The sequence below is a fragment of the Sesamum indicum genome, linkage group LG1, assembly GCF_026168435.1.
Source record: "Sesamum indicum cultivar Baizhima isolate 11 linkage group LG1, ASM2616843v1, whole genome shotgun sequence".
Taxonomy (NCBI): Eukaryota; Viridiplantae; Streptophyta; class Magnoliopsida; order Lamiales; family Pedaliaceae; genus Sesamum; species Sesamum indicum.
This window is the reverse complement of record NC_142657.1, coordinates 1,826,588-1,838,568: the sequence shown is the minus strand read 5'-3', so window position 1 is coordinate 1,838,568 and position 11,981 is coordinate 1,826,588. Positions and strand designations below refer to the sequence as shown.

General features: G+C 37.0%; 2 protein-coding genes across 5 annotated transcripts; one reads left to right on the top strand and one right to left on the bottom strand.

Annotated features, from left to right (window-relative positions):
• The first annotated feature begins 920 nt into the window (after nucleotides 1–920).
• Nucleotides 921–5,051, top strand: LOC105174773 (protein EARLY FLOWERING 3). Its single transcript, XM_011097000.3, has 4 exons — nucleotides 921–1,740; nucleotides 2,145–2,905; nucleotides 3,541–3,592; nucleotides 3,680–5,051. The coding sequence occupies exons 1-4, from the start codon at nucleotides 1,534–1,536 to the stop codon at nucleotides 4,694–4,696; spliced, it is 2,037 nt and encodes a 678-aa protein (XP_011095302.1). The 5' UTR covers nucleotides 921–1,533; the 3' UTR covers nucleotides 4,697–5,051.
• A 133-nt stretch (nucleotides 5,052–5,184) lies between these two features.
• On the bottom strand, nucleotides 5,185–11,475 carry LOC105174562 (clathrin interactor EPSIN 1). Of its 4 annotated transcripts, none has more exons than XM_011096901.3 (11): nucleotides 11,220–11,475; nucleotides 11,068–11,119; nucleotides 9,499–9,578; nucleotides 9,296–9,374; nucleotides 9,043–9,126; nucleotides 8,748–8,893; nucleotides 8,429–8,641; nucleotides 7,767–7,921; nucleotides 6,888–7,081; nucleotides 5,803–6,181; nucleotides 5,185–5,691 (listed from the first exon to the last, which is right to left on the bottom strand). In XM_011096901.3, the coding sequence occupies exons 1-11, from the start codon at nucleotides 11,258–11,260 to the stop codon at nucleotides 5,474–5,476; spliced, it is 1,641 nt and encodes a 546-aa protein (XP_011095203.1). In that variant the 5' UTR covers nucleotides 11,261–11,475; the 3' UTR covers nucleotides 5,185–5,473. The 4 variants fall into 4 exon arrangements, with proteins under 4 accessions (XP_011095203.1, XP_011095044.1, XP_011095126.1 ...); XM_011096742.3 differs by having other exon boundaries at nucleotides 5,185–5,694; nucleotides 11,220–11,474; XM_011096824.3 differs by having other exon boundaries at nucleotides 5,185–5,694; nucleotides 9,296–9,371; nucleotides 11,220–11,474.
• Between the last annotated feature and the right edge of the window lie 506 nt (nucleotides 11,476–11,981).

The following is an 11,981-nucleotide window of genomic DNA, read 5'->3' as shown; positions in this document are numbered from 1 at the left end:
TACGAGATCAGAACAAATAATATCTCGGGCAATAGGCGCCAAATGAGTCACAAACTACGTCATTAAACATACATAATTCAAGGTCTGTTTATATATAAATTGGAAATTGCAAATTACATTGTATGAATAATACAAGATATATTATGTTGACATCATATTCTGCTTGATTTCATAAAGACCTGGTCTAATTCTTACAAGTATTAACGTTAATACAGTAAATCTCAATCATCAACAATTTATTTATTTGAATATGTACAATTAATTAATAAATATTATTACAATACATCAATAACTACTATTATAATTAATCAATACTCACACATCGATCAAAGTTATAAATTTTGAATTTCACTAACAAAATTGAACCTTATCAACTGCTACAATGATTAAATTGGATAATATTCAAATGGATATAGACAAAAATATCGTAACAAATTTTAGATCGATATATAGATATGGTGAAATTAATTCTTTTATTTGAAATAGCCACAACGAATTATATAGTGCAAATTGATCTTTAATTAACATAAATAATATCTGTAACTTTCACATATGAACATTTTAAAATTGATTATATATATAGAAAAATAGCATTACATTGACATGCCAATCAAGAGCGAGAGCTTTATATCCGGTGCAATGAATGAAGGCTTTGTTCCACAACCACCAACCTTAATTTATTACATAAAATTTACTAACCAGACAACCAAAGTTGTGTCAAATTGTCAGTATTTAATTATAATTACAATTAATGTTAAATTTAATAATTATATTTTAAAGTGGTTGCTCTTTTCCGTATGAAAATCCGTAGAGAAAAAGATAAATATAAATATTAGGGTTGATAATATAAAGAAATATTGGCGACGTGTCGAAATTAAATTAATCTTTCCTCTTGTAATATTTTTTACAGAAAACCATCTCTTTAGGAGGTTCTAGGTTCTGTTCTATCCAAATATTGGGTCCACGCACTCTTGCACTTTTGCCCTTTCCCTATTTTTTACAAACAAAATATTTTCTTCCGAAGAATCCCTAATTTCTGCTTCAATTTCTCGAGAACCCATTTTGATTTCGGGGCTGTTGATTGATTTGAGTGCATTGATCTGGTGCTGAGAGGGGTGTTCTGCTTCCTCAGGCTTTCTCGTTGTGGGCGGTGTAAGAATTCTTCTTTCTCTCGCGTAATTTCTCCTGGATTCTTGAGCAAGAATCAATTTTGGTGGTGGAATTTTGCTGTATAGGCAAGTGGGCTTGCTTTGTTTGTGATATATTGTAATAACGAGGGTGGGTGAGTTTTGGGAGTAGTTTTTCTTTATATGGGGGTAGATTCAATTATCAGTTCTTGAAATTTGACAAGTCGGATTTTCATGATAAACAACGGTTTGTCTTGGGAAAAAGGGGTCTGATCTTGATATCTGGGAGATGGGTGTATTTCGAGGTGATTTGTGTGAATTGTTGGAGATTTTCAGCAAGTGGAGAGTAAGTTTTGTTTAGTTTAGAAGGAAGGAAGAAAGAGAAGAAGGTAGTTAAGGGGTGAGGATGAAGAGGGGGAAAGATGAGGAGAAGATTATGGGGCCTATGTTTCCAAGGCTTCATGTGAATGATACTGAGAAAGGAGGGCCGAGAGCACCTCCAAGAAACAAAATGGCCCTTTATGAGCAGCTAAGCATTCCTTCTCAGAGATTCAGTCATCAAATGCTTCCCCTTAACCCGAATAATGCCAGTTTGGTGCCTCCTTCTGATCAGGTGATTTTGTCAAGTTTTGACCTGTTCGGCCATGATCTTTTTATTTGTGGGTTCAGTTTGAAGTTTTAAGATTATGAATGTTGCTAATGTTTGATCAGGCCTAATTATTGTCTCATTATCGTTTTTTGGTTTCTTGGCTCGTGAGTTTTTTTATTTCAATTCTAGGAAGATGAATCAAACTTTGTTCGAGAAAGTTTGTTTTTTCCTTGTTTGGGGTTTTTTTTTCTTTTGGGGGGGGGGGGGGGTGTTCTCCCTTTGCTGTAGGCAGCTTAAAGGTTCTGACTTCATATATGAAAGGGAATGAAAAATTTTATTTTATTCTTTGGGAGACTTTCCTCTCATTAAGCTTGTGGAGATATTACCACTGCCTGACCGGGGTTGTTACTAACAACTTGTGCCTGCAGGGACTTGCAAATGAAAGGGGCATGTTTTACACTTATCAGCTGCCTAATAGACATCAATCTGAGAAACAATACAGCCAATATTCTGATTTGAGCACTCCATTGACAAAAGTTAAGCAGAGAAAGAAGTTGGATGAAGATGACTTTAGAGTCCCAATTTTCGTCCAGTCGGTTCCAAGTCAAGAATATGGTAAATATACTTATGACAGGGAAAATCTCTCCCCCTCCAACCATTCTAATTCCAATCACCCATCGAAAAAGCAAGGAGGCAAATGCCAGACAGAAGAGAATCCAGAAGAGTTTTCGACTGACCGGGTTAAAGCCATCTCAAACTCATCACCTATTGAAAAAGCTGAAGGTCTGAAGAAGCAAACTGATTCATCTTTGTGCCATGAACCAGGAGATAATCCTGCTGATAGTGTTGACAGGTTAAAGACTGATGACAATGTTGAGACAGATCTCTGTGCTGAGTCAGAACCTGTTTTGTCGGAGAACATTGCAACAGTAGACAAAAGAAATTCTTCTACTTCAGTGAGGTCATCACCATCGGAAGATCAGAATATTTGCCATGACCTCAGTAATGAGACAGAATCTCGTGAAGACGGGTCGAGTAGATCATTGCAGATGAGGAAACTGGAGAGGGGTGACAGTGTGTCTGAGAGTTCTGGTGTGGATTCTCTCTCCAGGCCGGATATAACACCTGATGATGTGGTAGGAATAATCGGCCAGAAACGTTTCTGGAAAGCCAGAAGAGCTATTGCTAAGTAAGTTATGAAGCTTAATGTGTTCTATCATATTATCTTTGCTGTGTGGAGCATTTGGATGAAAATCCTATTTTTTCTTTGCATAAGTTGATTTGTATTTGTACTTCCTAGAGTTGATCGGCATTGATGTGGTGGCTGAGAGTGTAAGAATACGTCTAAATGTACCAGGAAACTGGCTTTTGTTCAATCGTTTTAACCCCTAATAACCAAATTTTCTTTTATTGGTTCATCTTTGTTTTTTCCTAGTTGTTGTTATGATCATACTAATACGAACCATGAATCTTCTCGAAATATCCCCAAGTGAGTGCAGTAGAAACAACAATATTTGGAATAATGAAGGTCTTGAAGGTGCGGGGCGAAGCAAAATTCAAAGATCAAGAGGGAGAGCCTCCTGGAGAATATGTTAGAGGGGAAGAAACATTAGTGTTGAATTATTTTCTTGTATGAAGTTGACAATTTGGGAATAATATGGTGCCTGTACAAATTGAAGGAACCTTATGCATATTTTCTTATTCCTCCTTAATAGCATATTCATGAATTATATTTCTCCTTTGAGAGAAGATGATATTTTGGGGATTAGATTGTTCTCACTTGGTTGCAGCATGGCTTTGACCCTATTCTTTTCTGCTTCACAGTCAACAAAGAGTTTTTGCAGTTCAAGTATTTGAGTTGCATAGATTGGTGAAGGTGATGGTATTTTTTGGTTTAAGCGGTTTTAAGATTAACATTCTGTACTTTTGTTATTACTCACGTTTGTGCGCAACTCTTTACCAGGTTCAGAGATTGATTGCTGCATCACCACATCTTTTGCTCGACGACTCAGCTTATGTAGGCAAACCAATGAAGTCTACACCTGGAAAAAGAACCCTGTTGAATTATCCTGTTAAAGCAGCTATTCCTGATGTTTCCAAGGAAAAAGGTGAATCAGAGAAGCCTAGTCGCAGGAATGAAAGCTCGGCCGAAAATACCCTTGGCCGAGGGTCTTTTTCTTCCACACAAGCCGGTGTACCTCCCCAAAGCTGCATGCCCGTGAGCAGCAACTCTCAAGCACCACCGATGAATAGCGACCATAATGCTGGGCCGGGGTGTTTCAACCAACCGCATGGGTACCATTGGTTAATTCCTGTTATGTCTCCTTCTGAAGGGCTAATCTATAAACCATATCCTGGACCTGGGTTCGTGGGTCCAGCCTGCGGAGGTTGTGGGCCCCCTGGATCAAATCCAATGATGGGTAATATAATGGGTCCTGCATATGGAGTTCCGGCTCCACATCCTCAGTATCAGTGGCCGCCAACTTTTCCCCTGGCTGGGCCTCATGGGTACTTTCCTCCATACAGCATGCCAATGATGACATTATCAGGCTCATCTGTCGACCAAATGAACATCCCATCTATTCGAGGTCAAGCTTCGACCGGGGAAGCCAATGTCAACGTCCAACTTCACAAGTCATATGCTATGCCGAGCAACAACAACCAAGCTTCTCCCGAGGCTTTGAACAATGTGCATGTATCTAAAGATATGGAAGTACAAGCCAGCACGGAAAGTAGCCCTATTGATGTACTGCATGATGGTCGAGCAAGCAGCATTGTGGAAGGCAGAAACATCCTACCACTATTCCCCACGTCTCCAGCTATCGACACTAACTCTAGCCCCCAGCTGCCTCAGCCTGAGCCTGAGCAGACAACTCAAGTGATCAAGGTTGTGCCTCATAATGCAAGATCTGCAACTGAATCTGCTGCAAGAATTTTTCGGTCTATACAAGAAGAGAGAAGACAGTATGATTCTGCTTGACCTCTTTGTGTCTTGGACCACCAGTCCATCTTGAACCACCTGCTGATTCACATTGGTTTGGTTTTTGAGGTTCAAGTTGTTCCAGCTATTTTGCTCTGTGACTTTTGTAACTGGGATCTTTTGTCTTAGAATGGTTGCAAGTTGTGTAGATATAGCACTAGATCGATACTGTATGGCAGTGACAGTGATTATTACAGGTGTTGTATCCATCTTTGTACTTCTTTTTCGTTTTTGTAGTTTGACATTGGGACTATTCATTTATTTTTGACAAAACTAAGTGTAATCAGTCATATAGAGATAGTGCTTTATGTATCAAAATTGGTTAATGATAATAGTTGGGGTTTGCGTTCTATAATGTGCACACATTGTTTGTGGTGAGGTGATAGAAAGGTTAACTGTAGGGGTTACCTTTTTGAGGATTGGATGTATACGTATTTTCATTTTTTAAGTAGATGTTAAAGACCGTACAATCAAATATTCAAGTAAAATCAGATAAAATGGCCATCTTTTAGTATAATTACTGAAGACCAAAAGCAAATTTAGAGAAGTTGACCATACATACTCCCAGTAGAAGACTACAACTGAGTTTCCAACCAAATGCAAGAGCGACAACTCGGCTCAGATGCATATACGAGCAACAAACACTATAAATATGGGAGATCCACAGAGGGTATACAAAAACATCATCCGTCTTATATCATGCCCAATCCAATCCTTGTTGATATTTGCAAGTGAGAATTGTGGAAACAAGTAATAGCGTTTCGCGAGAAACGTAACTCATTTCTGAAAGCCCCCAAATTGGTATTGCTGGCTGCCTAGACTTGAGAAGAAGTCGTTGCCTTTTGATGTTGATGTGAACCCAGATTTTCCTATTCCAGATCCGGTGCCCATAGCTTGGCCCATGTAAAATGGAGGCAAAGGCCCCTTGTCTTTTTCTTCTGACCCATCAGTCAATCCTCCGACAATGCCAACATCTGCTAGGTTCACCTTCTTGGCTGCTGCCAAGATTGGATAAAAGTATCAGCATAAACCATAAGCTGCTGATCAACTAGCAATGCATTGTGGCAAACTAACATAGTGCAAGCTGCCAGTGAAGAAGTACTTACGTGCTGTTATATTTAGATCAATCAATCCACGGCTTAAAGAATCAGCCCATATTCCAGATTTGACTTGAAATCCTTCCTTCTTGGGTGTTGACTTGGTTTCAGTTGAAGATCCATTCATGTTCCCATGGCTTCCATCACTAGGAGAACTTTTGTTAGATACTGTTGGCAAAGGATCTGTATGAGAAGTGAATGGCCCAAAAGGATCGGATCCATCAAAGTTGGCAAGTGGAACTGCAGCAAACGGATCTACTGCAGTAGTAGTTCCATCAGAGTTAGAAGCCTTCTTGTCAGGCTGGGACACGGGACCAGGAACTGCAAAAAAATCCATTGTCGTAGAAACAGCAGGACTAGACTGGAACGCAAATGGATCAAAATTTGTCTGCACAAATGGACCATATTCATTAACTCAAGGGGAAGGCCTAAGCATTTCTTAGCATTAAAAATGCTAAAGAAAACATATTCAAATCTTAAAAATAATGCTAACGAGCACAGTCTGCTACCCGAGCCGCCAAAATAAGAGAAAAGGCCACATTCTCAATAAAGGAAAGACAAGATCATTATGAGTGCTTGTTTCACAATTTACCATAAAGGAGGCACTAAGTAGCTAAGAACAAGAAACCACAATATGCCTGACAAATAAATCATAGCCTAGTTTAGGACCAGTAAGTCCCGTCATCTACCTAACACTACTAAGGTTCAGAAGAAAACATTCATGGCAGCTTCCACTGTCGTCTTTCACATCCTTCAATATCTCTCTACAGAATTAGCAACTTACCTAAAGTTCCTAGCTCTGGTGACTTGAGGACACTCATTCAATTTTACAGGGAAAAATATGAGAAATTGATCGACAAACAAGGCAGCTGGCCCTGGCACTGGAGAGATTCTCAACAACCAACCTTTACTCACTTCAATGCCCCGTAGGAAGGAGCTCGCTCATGCACTGAAAAGGATACGAACACAGATGGACCCCTCATGCATGCACAAGAGTGAATCATGTAGGGCAGAGAAACTATACGATCATTATGTTTGCCAATTTAGAGTAATGATGTCCCTTAATCTTTCTAACATGCAGGTGGAAGCCTTACCTGAGTCACAGGACTTTCCCCAGCTTCTGGTTTAGGTGTTGCCGATACAAAATCAGCATCGGCAAATAAATCACCTTCTGATGGATCATTGTCCAACAAAGTAGACTTATTTGATGGAACAGATATTGGTGCATCCAAAAGATCAACAAAATTTTGCCCAAAAAGATCCACTTGGTTGCTTCCAGGAGAAGGTTCTGTATGCAGCAAAGAAACAACAAATAAGATTCAGGTCCTGGTAGGCATAGCATTATTTCTCCAGTCAACAACTCTATCAGGAAAACTGCAGCAGGAAAGAGGGTGGCTATAGCAGGTCATGCATACTGTTATCAATACAAAACTTGGACCATCTCATGCAGAACCAAAGTAAATTGAAATGCAAAACAGTCCAGCATTGTATTGACTTTTCTTGTACCAAGTTTAAGGAGAAATCGCACTATTGTTACATGCTACAAAACCTTTCTTTGTGCGGTATTTAAGTTCAATATTGGAGGTCGTAGCGGTGTGGGCATGCCAGGAGGTACATAGAGGTCCTGAATCGTAGTTGAATTGAGACCAAGAAAAAGCTATTTAATCTTAGTTTTTAAGAAGTTCTTTCTTTAGTTTTCGAGTGTTTCACTCTGTTATCGTGGGTTTATGGGAAAGTGGACAGAAGCATTTTTTTCCTCCGCTACACTTTCATCATTACAGCTGCCTCCAAATGCCATGGTATATTTCCATAAAAATTAACAGCTTTTAAATTTCAGTTAAAGGTGACTGAAAATAAAGCAATATGTCAGTTGGGAGAATGTGCAGCCGTTTTGTCCACCCTCTGCCAGTAAAACAAAAAGTTTTCTCCACAGCATAATGATATAGAAATCACTTAGAAACTTCTAAACTTACTAGAACTCGAGCTCCCCCGTGGATCAAAATCATCAAAATCTTCATCATAATTGGTTGACGATGCATTTTGTGAGGGAACTGAAGCATATTCATCTGGCTTGCTAGTTTTTGTTCTTATTCTTGATGCACCACTGGCAGGAGACTCTTGTTCGTTGCTGCAAAACATTGCTCGAATTTAGAGAGAATAAAGCTGAGATACTATCAAAGAAAGCAATGACTAAATCAGTAACACAAGAAAATCTCGGCACGAAACTTATGCCCCATAGATAAATCAAATTTTTTACTCTTTAGTTCAATTGAAAATACACATTGATCTGTAAATTGCTGATGTGTTTGCAACTTATGCAAGGCCCCAGAACCAAAGGCCAAGCTGAGGGAGAGCCAAACAGATCCAGAAAAGAAGAAACTTTCAAGTGAAATTACTTTTTGAGTATAATTCATAACTTCATTACAGATGTGCAAGAACAGTGAGTAAAGTGCATTCACAAAGAGAAATAATTTGAAAGATAATATAGTATCCACCTGCACCAAAAAACATACAAACTAAAAATCAAACAAACATTTGTAGTTCACTCAAAATCAAACATGGGCTAAGAACACTCTACAGAAAATAAAGGGAACTCTATGAGTCACACTGCAGCAATAGACGGGATAACACAGACCTGCCATGGCGAGGAGGCTCTTCCTTTGATTTTGTAGTCTTCTCATACTTATCTTCACCATATCGATCCCTATCCTTATAACTACCCCTAAATGTTTCATTGTCTCCTGAATTACCAAATCCTCCATATCTATCACTACTCTTAAAGTTAGTGCTACTGAATGAAGCTGCACCTGACTTGTATGTTATTCCAGATGATGAAAGTCCAAAATACCTGAAAAGTAACAGCAAAGTAAATCCACAACACCCATTAGGAAAGCAACAGAAAAAAGAGGCGTAGAAGCAATAAACACAATATTAATCTCAAACCATGGGCTTACTTTTCACGGTTGGCGGCAGCTTTGTCCCTTACTTCTTGTATTTTGTCTTTGTCATTTAGAAGCTTCACAATAGTCTCAGCCTTTTTTCTTACATTAATCCCCACATCCTTCCCACTTGGCTCTACATATTCAAAACTCGCCAGAGACTGGAGAAATGAAAAAATGGAAGAAGGAAGAAATCAGTATGAATAAAAACAAGATTGGCATACTCCATTAACAATTAATAATCTAACTATTCGCGTTCATCTTTAGATAATGTATAAATAAAGGCATAAAGAGGAAAGAAGATACATACAGATATCTGAAAAGTATGTTCTATTATGTCATCAACAGCACGTTCAGATCCATGTGCCACCAGATACTCTATGACAGACAATGCCTAACACAGAGAAATATTAGTTCTTTCCCAATCTTTTCAAAGGTCACCAAATAGGAAATGGAAAGATCAGAATAGATGTAAAACTGTAAAACACAAAGAAAAACACAGAAGTCAGTTTACTCATTCAACCATGTAAGTAAGTTGCTATACAGAAAATTCCCACTGCTACCTTGTAGACAAAACGCCAATTCTTGCCAGTCTCAGTCAATCTTGTCCACAGGACATTCATAACCATCTGACAGTCACTGCTGCATTATATCTCAACATATCAGACATGTGAGTTGGAAAGCAAATCAGGTCATTCTTTATATACTTATAGCATAGAAGAAGATGATGAAATTTACATAAATATGTGAGATGAAAAATCAGTACAATTTCTTTGTGGCCAGTGCTATCTCTGCCAATACTGTGCCATGCGGACCCCAAGGTGCATCATCTGTTGCATCTAAAACCTAACTCAAATAGAAAAGTAAAAAATGCATTAATATATAATGCCACCATTTCAATACAAAGTAGACTAATGGAATATCTATATAATCTAATAAGTTAAATAAATAGCGCATCAGTTTACCAATTGATACCAGAATTTTTTGCAGAAAATCAGGATGTGTCGTGATAAAAAGAGGTTATGTTGTCCCATCGACAAACCATGTATGCATGTAACAGATCAAAGATGTTCACCACCTCTATATAAAATATAAAGAAATAGATACAATCCAATTCATATGCCATTGAAGATGGTATGGCTCTTTATCTTCTTGGCTACTGAATCCCTCGCAGGCCCCAATCAAGATGATGGAAGTATTCACACAATATTACCAAAGGACTCTTTACTTTCTTCACTATCGAAAGGTGATTGTCAGCATAGATAAGTAGAGAAAGAGAGCGTATGAGTGCGAAGTTTCCAAGTTTTAGTGTTGATTAGTCTTCAATCATATAATAATGTCTCAGGACAAACAACTGAGCTAAGCAACATGATCTCGGTAAGCGTTGCAAAACCTTTGAAGAGAATAACTCCCAGTCACTTTTCACAAGAAGCAGCCAGAAACTAGATCAACCCAGTTGCAGCGAAATTCAATTTGTTTCACGTAATGAAGCTTATTCTCCCATTACCCATAGTTGAAAGTATCAGTATCCTATAATATTAATGGTCCTATTCGAGAAAAATGAAGCTGTATATTATTTCCTGCCGTTACATGTATTGCCAATAGTATCCAACTTGGGCATGAAAATCTTGATATTAGATTTTGTATGAGAGAGATCTTGATATCATTGGTTGAATCGAATATTATCGTGATAATACCAAGTTGTATTGGATGTTATATTCGAAGCCTATAATGGAATTTTTACTTCTTTCTTTTTTTTTGGGGGGGTGTGGGGGGGAGGGGGTTCTGGATTTGTGAATGTTGCATTTCATACCAATGAACGTCTTTCTCTCTTTCTTCTTGGAAATTTAAGTCTGACAATTACATTATGTTTAAAGTTATTAATATTTGATGCAAAATGTTTTTACAATGTACCAAATACTAGGATGGTAACTTGTGGTACTTGTATATTCAGGTAATATCATTGCTACGTCTATAAATTCTTTAGCATATTACAACATACTTGTTTCATAATGTTAAAATTATTGTAATACACCTCAAACGACATGGAACATCTCCCGCCGAATACCACTTCCCCCATCAGTATCAGCAGAAACCATTTAACATGTCAAAATGATATCACACAACATATTTCTTATGCAGAGCGATACAGAGGTACCGCTTACCCCATCGGCTATTAGTAGATTAAAATATTGTGTAAATTCCTAATAAACTGACAACAGTAAACTGTCAACAGAATTCTCAAACTAATCACTTCATTCATAACCAAACCTGCATCAAACACAAAATAATCGACAAATTGAACTCAGAAATAATCCTATAAATTAACAATTACCTTCTGTTCGATCTCCGGAACCTTCAAAACCTTCAAATTCACTTCTCTCTTTCTGTGTGTACATGGAGAAAAATAGAACCAGGTGAAATTAATTAATATACAAGCTGAATAAGATAAGGAATCCAGAAAACGAGATAGAAAGAGAAATATACATTTCGCGGACAGTTTGATCGAAGACCTTCACAAAATCCATCACCGTATCTGTTAAGCTGGAACAAAAAATAAGATCAAAATAACAATTCCTGAGGTAGATCAGAAATAAATTCGAATAAGTGGATTGAATTATCGGGTTTTTATTTGTGAAGGAATGAGGAGGCACCCTTGAGTAAAAAAGATGAAAGCGAACACGATGAATCAGAAGAGAAGGGGTTTATGACTCAAACTTTTCAATCACAATAGCAATGAGATTTTGTTCAATTGACCAAAAGTCATTTAAAAAATATATATAGTAATTTGATGTTTGTTTTTATTTAATACATAAATATTTTATAAGTTCAATTTTATTCAATAAAAAAATATTGAACGAAAATTTATATTATTTTTTATTTATTATAAATTAAATAAATATTTTGGCCAAACTATTTCGTACATTTTATTATAATAATGCAGTGATAATATATATTTGCATTTTTATAAGGATTTTGGTTGAAAAAATATTTTTTTGACATTTAATAAGTGACAAATAAATCAATCAGAGTTAAATATGAATCTCGTTCAATATTATTGATAATATCAGCAAATTTGATAAATTTTAACTGATGAATTTATTTATTTTAGATGAAAACAAATATTAGAAATATTATATATAATTTTTTATATCACATCAAATATACGTGTAATTACAATAATATCAAAAAATATAGTGTAAGCTATATAAAAACAGTAAAAAAAGTATTAGGGGATAGTTTGGCATT

Excerpts from the sequence above, each read along its gene's own strand:
- LOC105174773 (XM_011097000.3), top strand. The coding sequence starts at position 1,534 with ATGAAGAGGGGGAAAGATGAGGAGAAGATTATGGGGCCTATGTTTCCA. Across the intron at positions 1,741-2,144 it reads TGGTGCCTCCTTCTGATCAG|GGACTTGCAAATGAAAGGGG; the intron begins GTGATTTTGTCA and ends TTGTGCCTGCAG. Across the intron at positions 2,906-3,540 it reads GCCAGAAGAGCTATTGCTAA|TCAACAAAGAGTTTTTGCAG; the intron begins GTAAGTTATGAA and ends TCTGCTTCACAG.
- LOC105174562 (XM_011096742.3), bottom strand. The coding sequence starts at position 11,260 with ATGGATTTTGTGAAGGTCTTCGATCAAACTGTCCGCGAAAT. Across the intron at positions 11,120-11,219 it reads GATCAAACTGTCCGCGAAAT|AAAGAGAGAAGTGAATTTGA; the intron begins GTATATTTCTCT and ends ATGTACACACAG. Across the intron at positions 8,894-9,042 it reads AACATACTTTTCAGATATCT|TCTCTGGCGAGTTTTGAATA; the intron begins GTATGTATCTTC and ends TCATTTCTCCAG.